Raw genomic sequence first — 15754 nt, forward strand, 5'->3', positions numbered from 1 at the left:
ATTTCCAAAATCTACAATAACCCTAATATTTGATTTAAAATTTAAATTAAAAATAAAATTAATTAGTTACCTATAATTTAATTTTATTTTCAAATTAACTCCATTGCATACTGGTATAAAACATATATTGTCTACTCCTACTTTTTCTTACCATTAACACGAATAATCACAATCTTGATCTTTAAAAAAGTGTGTAGTTCTTGCTGGGAGTATATACGATGATGTCATGCTTAGGTAATAATGAGGTAAGGGGGGAATGGATGTGACAAAATGAGGTTGAGAAGATACACGAAAGAGAGTTTATTAGTAAAAACAAAAGCAAATTTCAATTCATCCTTATTATACTAGCTAGTAGCTAGAAGGGATCAGATAACGTGCTATGAAGATGGCATTGTTACCAATTAAAAGACACGTATTCACTGTATATATCATGAAAGATCCACTGCCAATTCATGATAACCAACCGCTAAGGCAGAAACTAATTATTAAAAAGTGACAACAATGGCATGGAGAAGAAAAGAGAAAGCCAAGACATGCATTCCCAAAATGAATACAGTAGTAGACGGTTTTAATTTGTCGTCCCCACTGGGTATAAACTATAAACTACTAATTAAGTAGAATTAGTAAGATTCTTAAAACTCTACACTAATGGTTTTACGTAAGCACGTGTGTTTAACACCTTTAATTTGTTGATTGATATATTAATTAATAAAAATAGGGTAAAGTATATTTTTTGTCCCTGAAGTTTGACAAAAATTTCAAAAATATCTCTAAGTTTTATTTTGTTTCAATTTTGTCCTAAAAGTTTTCGATTTGCATCAAATATACCCTTGACGGCTAATTTTTTAAAAAATTTAAGATTAATTCAACAATAATTTCATAAGAACAACCCTCAACATAAGCAAATCAAGCATAATTTTCATGCATTATTGTTAGATTAGTCTTAAATTTTTTGAAAATTTACCCGTCGAGAGTATATTTGATGCAAATCGAAAACTTTTGGGACAAAATTGAAACAAAATAAAACTTAGGGGTATTTTTGAAACTTTTGCCAAACTTCAGGGATAAAAAGTATACTTTACCCTAAAAATAAAAGTGAGCGCATTGGGTTGTTGGTATGGCTAGGGAGTCAACCCGGAACGTTCTTATTATTAGAAGAGAGCCGCCCACTAATATTAATACTAATTAATAAATAAATAAATAAATAAATAAATAAATACTAAAACTAGAGAGTTATCCAATAATAATCTTACTTTAATTTAATTTGTCTAGGTAGCTAGCCACTACTGCTCAAATAAAAGGGAGTTTTTAATATACATGAATTTTGCAAGATCAATGCATTTTGTACTAGCTATATATATATTTTTGTGCGTGTGTATGCGTGAAAAATGTGAGAGTAGGTGGACAGGATTGGATTTGATAAATTCGAGACATATTTAATTTAACCTGGACATCATCATTATCTGAATATATGATATGATCTTCAGAGTAGTCTAACTTTTTTAGTACCAGTTATTATACTTTACATATTTGAGTTATACAGCTCCAATAATGTTGTTATCAACATTCATTTGATTTTAAAGATTGGATTTGAGTTTACAACAAATAAAATCATTATGAATTTAGACTTGGCTGCATCTCCGATGGTATTATAGTTTTCAAATTTAATTGGACATAATATAGAGTGAAAGTGATACATTCCGTACATAACGCGTAGAGCTTAAAAGTCTTATCATGCATTAATCTTGTTACTACATTTTTTTAGGTCAACTTAAATTAATGTGGATTAATCTTATTCTGGCCGGGGAAAAAACCATATAGAGCTAAAGAGATATAGTTAATTATCTAAATCAAAGTATTAACAAATTAATTTTTTAAAAAACTGTCGGTTATGCACAGAGACTTTTATTTCCCTTGTTTTTCAAAAGTGAAATTTTAATATATACACAAAATTTAGGGTTTGTTTTCCACTCACATATAGCAATCACTATCAGAATTGACTTGTTTGATATGGAAGTCGGTCATGTGTTCACATTCCACACGGTGATATTAATTAAATTCTAAAGAATAGACAAGTCCTTTTGTTAATTATTGGATTTGTGGACAAAACGAAACCTCACCAAACTAATCTCATTTTGGTGGGGTTGACATGGATGATTGACCCTTGTTGATCAATTCAAAATTAAACATTCTTTTTTTCAACATATTTTGGTCCCACATCCACATTTAAATAAATTTCTCAGAGTTTAATTCTTCCAACTTCATAATTGTCTCAGCCTCTTATCTAAAATAATCTCTATTCTTTTTGTTTTAAAAAAATGTGAAATGAAATGAAATTTTGTTTTTAGCATATGAATTGCTAACTAGCTGCCGCAATAAATCTTATTCTTTATTCTTTTTCAAAATTTTCAAACTAATACATTGAACCATTGTCTTATGTATGGATTGAACCATCTCAAGCCATTCTTTTCTAATCTATGATTCCCACCACACAATTAATCCATTGAACAAACATTATTTTACCGAAAATTATGAAGAACCTAAAATTCAAATGTTTTTTAAATGGCTTTTGCCCAATTTTATTAGTTTATAAGATCATTACAATATCAGAGAAAGGTGACTTTGTTTTCTATTTAATTTTTTACCTTTTCACTTTTTACTTTTTAGAATAGGGTCAATTATGCTATAATGGATGAAAGAACTTTGAAATAAAAGCAAGAGTAGTGAAATGGATTTGAGCGATGTGTTGATCTTACGCATTCATCAACTTCTTTAAATTCTTGCCTACCATCATTGCTGAAGAAATAAAGAATTTACATTGTCATGCTTATTATTTAGAAACCATGGATAATATGAAATTCACAGCATAGAAATCAAATGTTTAGAACGGAAAAATATGAAAAATGATACGATAATTAAATTGTTTAAAACAAAAACAACATTATGTTCAATCCTTCAATTCAATATGTTGTGACAAAAGTATTATAATAATAATAAACTATTTTCTACGACAATAAAAGAGAGTTTGGTGTGTTTTCTTTGTTTGTTTGCTTGCTGTTGTTATATATATATATTAGCTGAACCAGCTTCACTGGTGCCGTAAGACACACACCTTCAAATTAATTTCATGGATCATCTTTAAGTCAAACTCTACAAAATGTTTAAACGTAACGCTATATTGATTATTAAAGGGTTAATAGAACGTAACCTACAGCGTTGACTGTTTTGTATGTGTTGCTATTTAAGTATTTATAAAGTATATATAATCGCTATTGGCCTCTAACCTCTACATAACCAAGTTCAGTTGAACTGCTTAATTATAAACATAATTAAAGTTTGATTTGACTTTCACCTAATCTCAAGACTCTCGTCATGAATGGATATCTCCGGTTGAATCAAGTTATTTTGGTCTCATCAAGTTTGGACTCATTTATTTGCCTCTTGTTCGGTCAACTACACATATATAAACCTTATGCTTATGGATGGCAAACTAATAGGAATGTAAGATACTTAAACCTGCCTTGCAGATATTATTCAAGTCCTTCATAGATTGAAAGTGACAACATGAATGAGACGAGACAAAAAGAAACCGTGTTATTCTTACTTCCACTACGAAACTCGTATGAAAATAAGTCGAGTTTGTCCAAATTGTTTACATTTTATTTTAGTGTTTGATGTAAACTCTACTCCAATAGGTCTAGCTAGGATGTAAACCTTATTTCAACTATTTCAGCTATATACTAAAATTAACCATCAAAATTAATCATTAGTATAAAATATATATTAAAATATTAAATAAATATTATAAATAAATGAAAAATATATATATTTATATATAAATATATAATAATTATTTTATTAATATATATTCAGAGTCATGAACTCATGATTATGCAGTTTTTTTTTTTTTTTGGTCGCGAGATTATGCTCTTTTCTCATTGAAGATTTTGGAAAAGCTGAACTTAAAAACTGAAAAAGTTGAAAGCCCAATATATGGTCCATTTTTTTCCCTTACTTTCGACCCAAATCATTCTGGAGATCTAACTTGGGCCGATATTCAGGTCCAAGCCCAAAAAGAGGACCCATGTTCTAACCCAGTGATACCGTGCTTGGAGCTAAAGCAGCGCGTGATGGACCAAGCAAGGATCGAAGATCAGAAAGGGGCTTTGGGTCGGGCGGGTTGGGGTGGGGTTCGGGTAGGATTTTCTGGGATAGCCCAAGACAAAAAAAAAAAAAAAAAAGAAGAAAGAAAGAAGAAAACGACGCCGTATCAAGAAAAATATCAATTGTTCTCTAGCAAGGACCTTATCTTGAAGAACCATATTTACATTGCAATTGCCGATTGAACTACAGAAGTGTCTTCAATCCCTGCAATGGCGACGGTCACGTTCTCCCTATCCGCTAAAACCCTAACCCTACCATCCCACCCTAAAACTCCAATCTTCAACCAAGTAAAGAACGTTGGGTTCTTGAGGAGGGTCCCCAGTAGTGGCAGCGTGGTTGGGAGGCGGAAGAGCGTGATTCTCGGGGCTTTGGATGGAGAATACTCGTCGAAGAGGAGTAGCAGCAGCGAACAAAGAGAGACCATTATGCTTCCCGGTTGCGACTACAACCACTGGCTCATTGTCATGGAGTTCCCCAAGGATCCTGCTCCCACCCGCGAGCAGATGATTGACACTTACCTTAATACCCTCGCCTCCGTCCTTGGAAGGTTCTTCCTTTTCCCCATTTTGTTTCAAATTTTATTATTTTCAATAGAACTAGGGTCTTTGATGTATTAGATTTGGCTATAGTTAGTTAAAGTTTCTGTTGATTCTGTTCTTCACTGACACTGGTTACTGAAATCGTTGTTGTACCTTGTAAACTGTAACTTAACTAGTTCAGCTTCATTTCACTCAATACTTCCTTTGTTTCTTGTAGTCTAGGGTAGGGTACTTATAAATTGTGTGGCTTTTGCTTGTGCACCTCATAATATGAATAAGAGGCTCTAATTGGTGGATTATGGTACATTGGTAGTGGTGTATTGTGTGTGTGATATGGGAGGAACTTTGTTCTTCTGGTGTTTTGCTTCTGATGCAAATTTTGCTTTGTGTATTGTCAGCATGGAAGAGGCAAAGAAGAACATGTATGCCTTTAGCACCACCACCTACACAGGATTCCAGTGCACTGTTGACGAAGCAACATCTGAGAAATTCAAGGGTAATGTTTTATAATTCGTGCAGTTGTCTTTGTGGCCTTGTGTGGTTACTTGGTAAAACATTTTTGGATCTTCTTGGTCTAATTTAGGATTTTTCCTCTTGTAGGGTTGCCTGGTGTTCTTTGGGTGCTGCCAGACTCGTATATAGATGTTAAAAACAAAGACTATGGAGGTTAAATTCTTTAGTTTAGACACTGATTAGTTGTGTGGTTATATTCTACCCTATGAGTCTTGACAATCTGATAACTGGGTGGTTAATTGGTTATTGTTCTTCAACTTAGGTGACAAATACATAAATGGGGAGATCATTCCTTGCAAGTATCCCACCTATCAACCAAAACGTAGTAGCGGACCAAAGAATGAGAGCAGAAGGTATGAGAGAAGGAGAGATGGCCCTCCTCCTGAGCGCAGAAGGCCAAGACAAGAGGCAGCTGCCTCAGATTCAGCCTCTACATGAGGTAATGTATTCAGTATTCTGTTCTACTCTCTGCATGTTTTTCATTTCCCATAATCTGGTGTGTACAAGTTATATCTAAAAAATCATGTATCACAGAATTTTACAGCTTACTTCATTTTATTGGTCTTAGGCCAGCTGCTGCAAGATCCTTTTTGTAGGCATTTTTATTCATTATACCCTTGCAAGCTCTGATATCAGTTGTTATATTACTATTATTTCAGGTAATTTTTCAGTTTTTTTGCCGAGTAATGCCAAACGAAAGCAGCTCCTTATCATATGCCACTTGATTTAACCAACTAGAAGATTAAGGCATTAAGCTTTTGTTGGATTTTCATGAGATATATACAATTGGTCTTGCCAGGTTACGCAGCCCATCTCGAGGAATATGTGTTCTTGGACTATGAGGTGACATGTAAGATGGGTGTTGGGTATATTTGTGTAATTGTTTGTAATCTGGTATTCGTTATATCGACCCGTTTTTGGTGCTATGACAAGTCTTTTATAGATTCATGGCAAGTGACAAATAGGAACTGTACTATTTAGTGTGCATATTTAGCTTCTTGACATTAAATGGCCGATCAATGATGTTTTAATTTTGCTACGGTGCCTTGGTCACAGTTTTGCCGCAGTTTATCTTGCGCAAAGCTTTGTTAATGCCTAAAGCAAAAGGCAGTAATAACTAATAACTCTATTTTCCTAACAGAAACAAACGGCATAGACACACCAGTTTATATATTGATTTCTTAAATTTCTCGGTTGCTCGACCAAAATAGAACACTTTGCAAGTAAATTGATATTCCTCTCAAGCCTATAGAATGGTGCACATTAAACTTGCTTTGTTTAGATTTGAATGGCTCTTTGCTCTTGCTAATCTTTCTCAAGCTGAAGCAGCAAACTTGGGAAAGAGTAGACAGTTAATATAGTGTTGTATAACTAATAATAATACTTCTATGAATTAAAATGTATTTTTTAATAGTTAAATAATTAATATTATATTGAAACTATTCAGTACGTGGATCTTGCTGAAATCCTATAGCCTCTACGTATGTAAATTTATTATTATTCTCATGTCACACTCAGACACCGCTGGGGCTAATTGGTTGTCCACACCACTCCTTATCTTGATCTTGAAAGAAGATTAACATCGCAAATCATACAGCTTTGAAAGTTTTGTCTTCATTTCCAATAGGGAAACAAATGGAGGGGCCAAAGGCCACTTCTTTGCTGGATTGAATTGGTTTGACATCATCCGGCACATTTTTACTCATCATACAGTCCTACTCAACACATTTTTATGATGCTGTAAACATACTTTATTACAAATATGGCGGGCAGTGAATGATTAGAAATATGTTTGCTTCATATTTTATTATTTCAATTGGGGATGCTCAAAAAAATCGTTATGAGTTATGGCCTAGTATTACTATTCACAATTAATAATTTGGCACTATTGCATGCTTAATGCTTTTCTTTTATTTGTTTCTTCTTCATAAAATTCATTTATATCCCTCATAAAACTTTGGCACGATTCCACCCCCCTTAGCTTCCCGTTTTGGTGGGTTGGTGAGAGTGTTGACACTTTACACTTGCATGTGCACATTTTAGCATAGATAAGATTTCTGCGGTTGCTGAAGATAACTTAGAATCAACGGAAACACACTTTTCCTTTTTCATACTAATAAAAAAGTGAAGCACTTTAAGTGTCAAGGAAAAAGCTTTTTCCTTCTCCACACAATACAAGGTTTTGAAGAAGAACATAGGAAGCTTGAATTCCATCTACAGTCTCTAAACTCAGATAAAAGCATGGCCTATTACAGCTATCCCTATTCTGATTCTGATTATGGTGAGTACAATTTCAATTCTTATGCTTCCACTTATAATTATGCTCAAGTTCCAACCTTTAATTCTTACAATAGCTATGAATATAATAAACCATATTATGGGTATGATCAAAGTTTGTATCTTTCTGCAAATTACCCTTATCAGAGTTACCAAACTAGTATATCATACTCTGCCACCAATTTTACTGACCCAAAATCATTTGAGTATGATCCCAATCATGGAATGACTCAGCTTGTGATCTCATACAATACCGTGGAATCTAATATCCCTGAATTTGATGAATATGATCCAACACCTTATGGTGGTGGTTATGATATTGCTGAGACCTATGGAAAACCTCTACCACCCTCAGATGAAATCTGCTACCCTCCTTCCACCGGATCAAGTTCAATTGCTCCACCCGCTGATGCTGTTCCTGCTGGGCCAATAGTACCATTACCATTGCCTACTGTTGATGAGGCAATTGATGAGAAAGCAATCATTCCCCAGAAAGAAGCTGAACGTGAAGTGACTCAAGAAATGCCTCAGTCACAAGATAGTAGCAAAGATCAAGAAGAGGTAATTGAAGATAAAGACTATGATACCAGTGAGGAAAGTGAAAGTGATGATGAAGATGATAGAAATAACTATTCTGGGTCTGGTTATGGGAATGGATACAGTGGGGAAAAGGGTGATGAGTATGAGAAGAAAGTGCCAGCACAGTATCCTCCTAGTGGATATGGCTTGGAAGCTATGGATCTCTGTGAGACTTTGTTTGGGTATTGGCCTTGTTTGTCACGTATGAAGAGAGAACATCGTTGTGAAGCAGCTCCTCATAGAGGAAACTATTATTGCCAGGAGAATATTTGGAAAGGGACTGCAGATTATCTCTTTGGGAATCCATATCCATATGGTGGCAGAGGGGAAGAAGAAGGGAGTGGCTATGGTCATGTAGGAGGAGGAGGAGAACTTGTGCATTCATATGAAAGGCATTATCCAACTCAAGCACACTACAGGCAAAGTGAATATACTGATGGATCATCATGGTGACACAACAAAACAATTTGTTGAGATATGTAACGAAATATATATAAGTTGAAGGTGTAAACAAATAATATTGTATTCTGTATGTGTATTGTGTACTGTCTCTCTGTAATTTTAATAATTGTGAAAATTTGCAGTGAAACATTTTGAAAATAAAGAAAATTTCATGCTTTCATTATGTACAAGCCAATGCCGGTTAAGATGTCTGTTGAAAATATCTCCCTTTTCTTCTGTTTGTCAAAACTCTACATAGATAATTGTTACGAGATTATGAAAATCTCATGGCATTATGGCGTTGGAAGAGTTGGTCTCATTCTATGAAAGATGTTCTTGTAAAAGGAGAAAAAGAGACTTGTTTCACAGCCTTGAAAACATTGTTTCACCAGAATGAGATGAATCATAATTATAAGGAATAATGGTGGTCTCAGATAATTTCCCAACAGGTTTTTCATATCAGTAATTCAAGCTGGCAACTATATATGTTTTTGATGAGATGAATCAACCTAAGGAAAAAGCAAAAATCATAAACAACTATTAAATGTGATCAGAATTGAAGGAAGAAATTAATAGTAATAATGTCTGGGCAAAATCATCGTACCTACAAATCCCCCATAGCGAATTTTCCTCCTACCATAAATTTTGATCAATGCCTGTGTGTCAGTTCCTTCCCACACGCCGCATGAATATGATTTAGGAATGTACAATAATAATAATAATGTGTGATATAATGGATAACATAGTCCATTAGTAATTATAGGTAAAAGAAGAACAACATGGACCATTAGTATTCTTTGCTTAAAGTTTTATCAACGAAATTAACAAAAGACCAAAATAATTGTTGTCTCGAACATTCCACGGAGCATGGCTTTCTTTGGTTATTATAATATAATAGTTGACACTATTACTTAATTACTATGGTGAAAAGATGAAGAGAAGAAGAAAACACATGAATAATTAGGAAAAGAGAGGCATGCATGGCCCCAAATGCAAGCGCAAATCATGGCCAAAGCGCCAAAAGACACAATTGCTAGATATTCATACAACTTACGTACAAAGACACATCACTACCTAAATTAAAAATAATTAAAAAAAAAAGCATCATAAATCGTAAAGGCAAAGTTGTTTTCAACCAGAATCATCATTATTTTATTCTTTATCATATAGTTTTGAAGCTATCATCAGTATCACACCACCTACTAAATTTTCATTAGTTATATGGTAACGTTTTTTATTGTGCTATTTGCTACATTACATAGGGGTTCCTTGCTTGTCACATTTTGTGAGTCATGTCCTAGGTTGTAACGCAAGGGCAGATTGTAGATTTCACATGATACAATCCAACCAAGAACTTAGAAATTCTGTCAAATGTCCTAACTGGCTCCCACTTCCAATCATAGTGTTTCAATAAAATACCTTAAAAACCCTCTTAAAACCTCACAGCACCAAAACGCCTTTCTTGTGTTTGTGTTATGTCCACACTCAGAAGATAGGTGCTATTTCAACATGTCTATCTCACACACATCTTCTGAAGCCAACTTTCATCTTCTTCTTCTTGTTCTCCTTGCTGTTGCTGCTTCTGATGTTGTTGTGACAGCTTCATATTCTTCAATTCATGAGCTACTTCGCAGCAATGGCTTACCTGCAGGGCTATTCCCTGAGAGTGTGAAGTCATACAAATTGGACCAGAAGGGTCGTTTGGAGGTGCAGTTAGATCGTCCATGTCTGGCCAAGTATGAGAACAGGGTCTTGTTTGAGACTGTGGTCAGTGCTAACCTCAGTTTTGGACAGCTTAAAGGGTTGGAAGGTCTCTCTCAAGAAGAGCTTTTTCTATGGCTTCCTGTGAAGGATATCATTGTCAATGATCCTTCATCTGGTCTCATCCTTATTGATATTGGTCTTGCTCATAAACAGCTCTCACTCTCTCTCTTTGAAGACCCCCCTGTTTGTAGATCTCAAGGTCCTCTCTCTTTTTCTTTTTCTCTTTCTTAATGTTGATGACCTTTTCTGAATTTGGTGGATGCATTTCGGTTATTCTCTATGTGCTGAGTTGATTTCAAATTTCAATGTGGGGTGCAGGTTCTTCACTATACACAGCAGGAAGGAAGATTATTGGATTTCAAGATCAGAGATGAAAGAGTTGGTTTCTCAGAAAAGTTGGTTTCTTTTCTATTTTCAATTTTGTTCCTTAGAAAGAGTTACATGGTGCAATATGCATAGATCCAGCAAGGGTTGTGATGAATGTCATACTCATAAATTGATGGCGGTGTTTACTATTGTAAAAAAGAATCTTTCTGCAATTTTGTGTGCCGCTTTATTTCTAAGGGGAAATTCTTTGGTGTCTATGGAAGTTGTGCCTAATTTGGCTAAAGGTAAAGATAAAGTAAGGTGGAACCCAGTCTTTTATGTTTGAATTCTCTGAGTGAAATCTAGGCATCATAGAAGATACCATTTCTAAATTCTAATGTTCAAGCTGTTTCATATCATGTCATCACGTTTTCTTCCTTTTCCTTTTCCTTTCCCTTTTCTTTTTATTCTTAAGAAGGAAGTTATTCATTGAAAGAAAAGGCTACTTGATAGTAGGTGGTCCTATACAAAAATTATTCCGTGGATCTGCATCTGCTAACATGACTGTTATTGGCTGATTGGTGAAACCAAATTTTACTCCCAAATTTGAATAGAAAAGGCTCCATTGCTTTAAGTTCAAGTTGAAGACTATGGTCCATGGGGATGTTTACATGGTCATTATTAATTAGACTAACTTGACTTGGATATCATGCGGTCAATAATGTCATTCAGCTGCCAATTTATTTCTTAGATGCAAATTTTCAGTTCTGTTTTCGAAACTATGAAAGAAATAACTCACTATCTTGTTTGTCCAGTTCAAATAGTCAATATAAAATTCATTGATTGGAGACAAGACCTTTTTCTTTGGTGTAAGACAACTATGTTGGACACATATTCTGGAATCTGGCGCCGTATTCCAGGGTGCATAGCTTCAGTGTTATTGAAGCAATGCACCTTCGGAACTTGAGCTGTAAACAGACAGACAGCATTGATTCTATTATTGGTATTCTAGTAACAGTACAAACAGAATCTATGTTGTTGCAATTATGTTAATCAGAAATTCTAAATTCGTTTCTTGTAAGCTTTGCTTAATTTTCAGACAGGTCCAATCCAAGGTTAAACGAAACTTAAACTTTATTGCCTATGCGGTTATGTCAGTGATTTCCATTTCAGCTGCATACAAAATATGACACTATGCCTGCAGGAAGATTTACTAACTAAAATTTAACATCAACACTAGAGGGAAAACGATCTAGTTTTGGATTTATCTATTTCACATATTTAGAGGAATGCAGGAGGTGAAATGATTTTTGTTTTACAATATATTGGAAATGAAACTGCTGAATGTTGAAGGCCATAATAACTGTAAATGTCCATTTTAATTTGCTCTAAATGCCACTGATAATATCTTGAAGAACTTTTTCATTCGACATTCTTAGAGATTTCCACCGTTCATGCCCTGAAAATTGACATAAAATCATAAAGGCGCATATGCTGATATACATATATATTTTTTTTTTGAAGAATGATAACATATATTTTAGTACGAATGGCATAAGTGCCAATATTAATAATAAATCATAGAGGTTCACTAAAATTAGCCACCAGAATAGAATATACATACATTAGAATATAAAATACATATTAAGAATGAGTTAAACTACACATATTTGTGCTAATGAGGTATAGCTCAAATGACATAGTCTTCCCATACTCAATTAAGAGGTTGCTACACATATTTGTACACAAATATAACGTAGTTGATTTTAGTATTTTGATATGTAAATAGTATTTTTATAATAACAATAATATAAACAAAAATAGAGTTGCAAAATAAGATTTTTTAATTAAAATAGGTTTAAAAATGAATTCTTGGCAACAAACTCAATTTTAAAAGAAAGAAATGACCAGAATAAAAAACACAAAAAAAAAGAACAGAACAAACACCGGTCTCTGTGAGTGAGTTTTACACTTTTACTTTATCCTTAGCAGCATGTCGCCGTGGCAGTTGCATGGCAATCTTCGCCGCATGTTCACGACATCATCGGCCTCTGCCTCTGCCTCGGCCTCTGCCTCTGCCTCTGCCTCTGCCATCATCACGTCTTTTCTAAGAGATCTCTCCAATGAGCGCGACCTCGACCGCCTCGTTCATTCCTTCAAGCAAGCTTCCCAATCGGATCGTTTCCGAAGCAAACACCGTATTTACGAGCGCACCGTTCGCCGCCTCGCTCTCGCTAAGCGGTTCCAATCCATCGAGGACATCCTCGAACACCAGAAGACCTTCAAAGACATCTCCAAGGAAGGTTTCTCTGCCCGCCTTATCACACTCTACGGCAAATCCGGCATGGTGCAGAATGCGCACAAAGTGTTCGATGAAATGCCTCAAAGGAACTGTCCCCGTACCGTGCTCTCTCTTAATGCCCTTTTGGCTTCTTATTTGCATTCCAACGTGTTTGACATGGTACCTACCCTTTTCAACCACTTGCCTACACAGCTTTCCGTGGAGCCCAATTTGGTGACTTACAATACTGTCATCAAGGCTTTTTGCGAAATGGGTTCTTTTGATTCTGCAAGTTCCATGCTTGATGACATGGAACTTAAGGGTGTGAAGCCTGATGTGATAACCTTCAATACCCTCCTGGATGGATTGTATTCAAATGGTCGTTTTGAGGATGGTGAGAAAATTTGGAAACGAATGGAGGATGAACATGTTGCTCCTGATGTTCAGAGCTACAATGCTAAGTTAATGGGAATGTGTGTTGAGAAAAGAAGTGGTGATGCTGTTATGTGGTACCAGAAGATGAGGAGTGAAGAGGGTGTGAAGCCTAATTTGTTCAGCATCAATGCTCTGATTAGAGGTTTTGTCAATGAGGATAATTTGGATGAAGCTAAGAAGTGGTACAGTGAAATAGCAACCACTGAGTTTGCCCCTGATAGGCACACTTTTAACATCCTTCTTCCATTCCTGTGTGACAAAGGTGATTTGAAGGCTGCTTTTGAGGTGTCCAAGGAGATCTTCAATGGCAGGTGCTTTGTTGGTCCACCCAGATCGCTGTTGCAGCTTGTGGTGGATACACTGTTGAACAATTCCATGACTTTAGAGGCAGAGGAGATTGCCAAACTTGCTTATACCAGTTCCAAGCCACGCTACGAGCTAAATTTACCACAGGATTTGTAGATTAGCACTACTATATTTGGTCATGTTATGCAAAGGTTGCTACATAGCCTATTTCTGTAGCTTTCATTGAGAGAAATTTATCGAAACATACCGACAATTTATTCATGCCATCCGTCAATATTTAACAATATGAATGAAAGTATGTTGTTGATTTTTAAACTAAAAAATTATATTAAATAATGACTAAAAATACTAAATTTTTGTGACTCTCTAATATTTTTTATTTTTTTTAGGGCAATTTACGCATCTAAATTGTTTGACCCCAATGTTACGCAAATACATTGTTTCCAAATTTAATACGCAAATGCATTGTTTCACTATTTTATGTAAACCGCTACTGGCAGTAGCGGTTTACAGATGTGCATAAACCGCTACAACCAGCCGCGGTTTATGTGTGTGAGTGTGTGAGTGTAAACCGCTGCTGCCAGCAGCGGTTTACGTGCGTGTGTATGTGAGTGTAAACCGCTACTGGCAGTATCGGTTTACGTGTATGTGTATATACTATTTAAATAATATTATAAATAAAAAATTTAATTTATCATTTCACAATATAATTTAAAAAATATAAATATGCATGTAATAAATTTTTTATTTGTATTTATTATTAGAAGTGAGACCAAATTACAAATAAAAAAATACAGTCTTCAAAGTATTGAATTATATAAAGCAAGACTAATTTTTTTTATTCTCATCTCTTTTAAAATTTATAAATAATAAAATAATTTATTTTTAGCCAAAAGTTTACTAAATTATATATTTTACTCTTTAAAAATCACTTCATTCTCTTTTATTTATATCAACCATACAAAGGAGATTGGAGAGTTTGGAAAATGGGTTGTGTTCTTTGCTGTTGATTTGCATTTGAGGTTCTAGCTAAATGATTTTTTTTTATTTGTGCAACTTTGTTGTCTTATACCAAAAAATAAAAATTATTTGTATTTTACAGTTGATTAATTAGATAAATAATAGTGATAGCATCATAATTTTGATGAATAAAATAAAAAATATAAATATGCATGTAATAATTTTTTATTTGTATTTATTATTAAAATGAGATTAAATAGCAAATCAAAGAGTGAGTACTCACAAAGTACTAAAATATATAAACTAAGACTAATTTTTTTTTATCTTCATCCCTTCTAAAACTCATGAATGATAAAATAATTTATTTTTAGTAAAAAATTCACTAAATCATACACTTTTTCTTTAAAAATTATTTCATTTTTTATCCATATAAATCATATGATTGCAAAAAATATATACTCCGTTTTCTTTCTCTCAATTTTTTTTGTAACTTAATTTAGCATAAACAAACATTTTTTCTAATCAACGTAAACCGCTAGAGGAACACAGAAACCGCTAAATTAAGTTACACAAAAATTAAGAGAAAGAAAACGGAGTATATATTTTTTGCAATCATATGATTTATATGGATAAAAAATGAAGTAATTTTTAAAGAAAAAGTGTATGCTTTAGTGAATTTTTTACTAAAAATAAATTATTTTATCATTTATGAGTTTTAGAAGGAATGAAGATAAAAAAAAAATTTAGTTTTAGTTTATATATTTTAGTACTCTGTGAGTACTCACTCTTTGATTTGCTATTTAATCTCATTTTAATAATAAATACAAATAAAAAATTTATTACATGCATATTTATATTTTTTAAATTATATTGTGAAATGATAAATTAAATTTTTTATTTATAATATTATTTAAATAGTATACACATACATACACTTAAACCGCTACTGGCAGTAGCTGTATACACATACATACACTCACACACACATGCACGTAAACCGCTACTGCCAGTAGCGGTTTACACTCACACACATAAACCGCGGCTGGTTGTAGCGGTTTATGCACACCTGTAAACCGCTACTAGCGGTTTACATAAAATAGTGAAACAATGCATTTGCGTATTAAATTTGGAAACAATGTATTTGCGTAATATTGAGGGTCAAACAATTTAGATGCGTAAATTGCCCTTT

General features: G+C 34.0%; 4 protein-coding genes across 5 annotated transcripts; all 4 read left to right on the forward strand.

Annotated features, from left to right (window-relative positions):
- Nucleotides 1-4303: 4303 nt before the first annotated feature.
- LOC107623883 (multiple organellar RNA editing factor 9, chloroplastic-like) lies at nucleotides 4304-6255 on the forward strand. Of its 2 annotated transcripts, none has more exons than XM_088504635.1 (5): nucleotides 4304-4711; nucleotides 5102-5199; nucleotides 5304-5369; nucleotides 5479-5655; nucleotides 5876-6255. In XM_088504635.1, the coding sequence occupies exons 1-4, from the start codon at nucleotides 4374-4376 to the stop codon at nucleotides 5652-5654; spliced, it is 678 nt and encodes a 225-aa protein (XP_088360761.1). In that variant the 5' UTR covers nucleotides 4304-4373; the 3' UTR covers nucleotide 5655; nucleotides 5876-6255. The 2 variants fall into 2 exon arrangements, with proteins under 2 accessions (XP_088360761.1, XP_088360766.1); XM_088504640.1 differs by having other exon boundaries at nucleotides 4311-4711; nucleotides 6016-6255.
- Nucleotides 5876-8697, forward strand: LOC107623764 (uncharacterized). The gene is made up of 2 exons (XM_016326129.3): nucleotides 5876-6282; nucleotides 6328-8697. Exon 2 carries the CDS (start codon nucleotides 7458-7460, stop codon nucleotides 8523-8525), a length of 1068 nt encoding a protein of 355 aa, XP_016181615.1. The 5' UTR covers nucleotides 5876-6282; nucleotides 6328-7457; the 3' UTR covers nucleotides 8526-8697.
- Nucleotides 8698-9721: 1024 nt separating this feature from the next.
- On the forward strand, nucleotides 9722-11723 carry LOC107624258 (uncharacterized). Its single transcript, XM_016326745.3, has 2 exons — nucleotides 9722-10476; nucleotides 10596-11723. The coding sequence occupies exons 1-2, from the start codon at nucleotides 10023-10025 to the stop codon at nucleotides 10649-10651; spliced, it is 510 nt and encodes a 169-aa protein (XP_016182231.1). The 5' UTR covers nucleotides 9722-10022; the 3' UTR covers nucleotides 10652-11723.
- Nucleotides 11724-12472: 749 nt separating this feature from the next.
- Nucleotides 12473-13818, forward strand: LOC107622337 (uncharacterized). The gene has a single exon (XM_016324201.3). It carries the CDS (start codon nucleotides 12577-12579, stop codon nucleotides 13759-13761), a length of 1185 nt encoding a protein of 394 aa, XP_016179687.1. The 5' UTR covers nucleotides 12473-12576; the 3' UTR covers nucleotides 13762-13818.
- The last annotated feature ends 1936 nt before the right edge of the window (nucleotides 13819-15754 follow it).

This window comes from Arachis ipaensis, chromosome B10 (genome assembly GCF_059453495.1).
Source record: "Arachis ipaensis isolate K30076 ecotype BB chromosome B10, ASM5945349v1, whole genome shotgun sequence".
Classification (NCBI taxonomy): domain Eukaryota; kingdom Viridiplantae; phylum Streptophyta; class Magnoliopsida; order Fabales; family Fabaceae; genus Arachis; species Arachis ipaensis.

Bases quoted from the DNA above. Each gene is read 5' to 3' on its own strand.
- LOC107623883 (XM_088504635.1), top strand. From the start codon at position 4,374: ATGGCGACGGTCACGTTCTCCCTATCCGCTAAAACCCTAACCCTACCA. The intron at 5,200-5,303 runs GTAATGTTTTAT...TTCCTCTTGTAG, and splicing joins AACATCTGAGAAATTCAAGG to GGTTGCCTGGTGTTCTTTGG. The intron at 5,370-5,478 runs GTTAAATTCTTT...TCTTCAACTTAG, and splicing joins TAAAAACAAAGACTATGGAG to GTGACAAATACATAAATGGG.
- LOC107623764 (XM_016326129.3), top strand. From the start codon at position 7,458: ATGGCCTATTACAGCTATCCCTATTCTGATTCTGATTATGGTGAGTAC.
- LOC107624258 (XM_016326745.3), top strand. From the start codon at position 10,023: ATGTCTATCTCACACACATCTTCTGAAGCCAACTTTCATCTTCTTCTT. The intron at 10,477-10,595 runs GTCCTCTCTCTT...TGTGGGGTGCAG, and splicing joins CCCTGTTTGTAGATCTCAAG to GTTCTTCACTATACACAGCA.
- LOC107622337 (XM_016324201.3), top strand. From the start codon at position 12,577: ATGTCGCCGTGGCAGTTGCATGGCAATCTTCGCCGCATGTTCACGACA.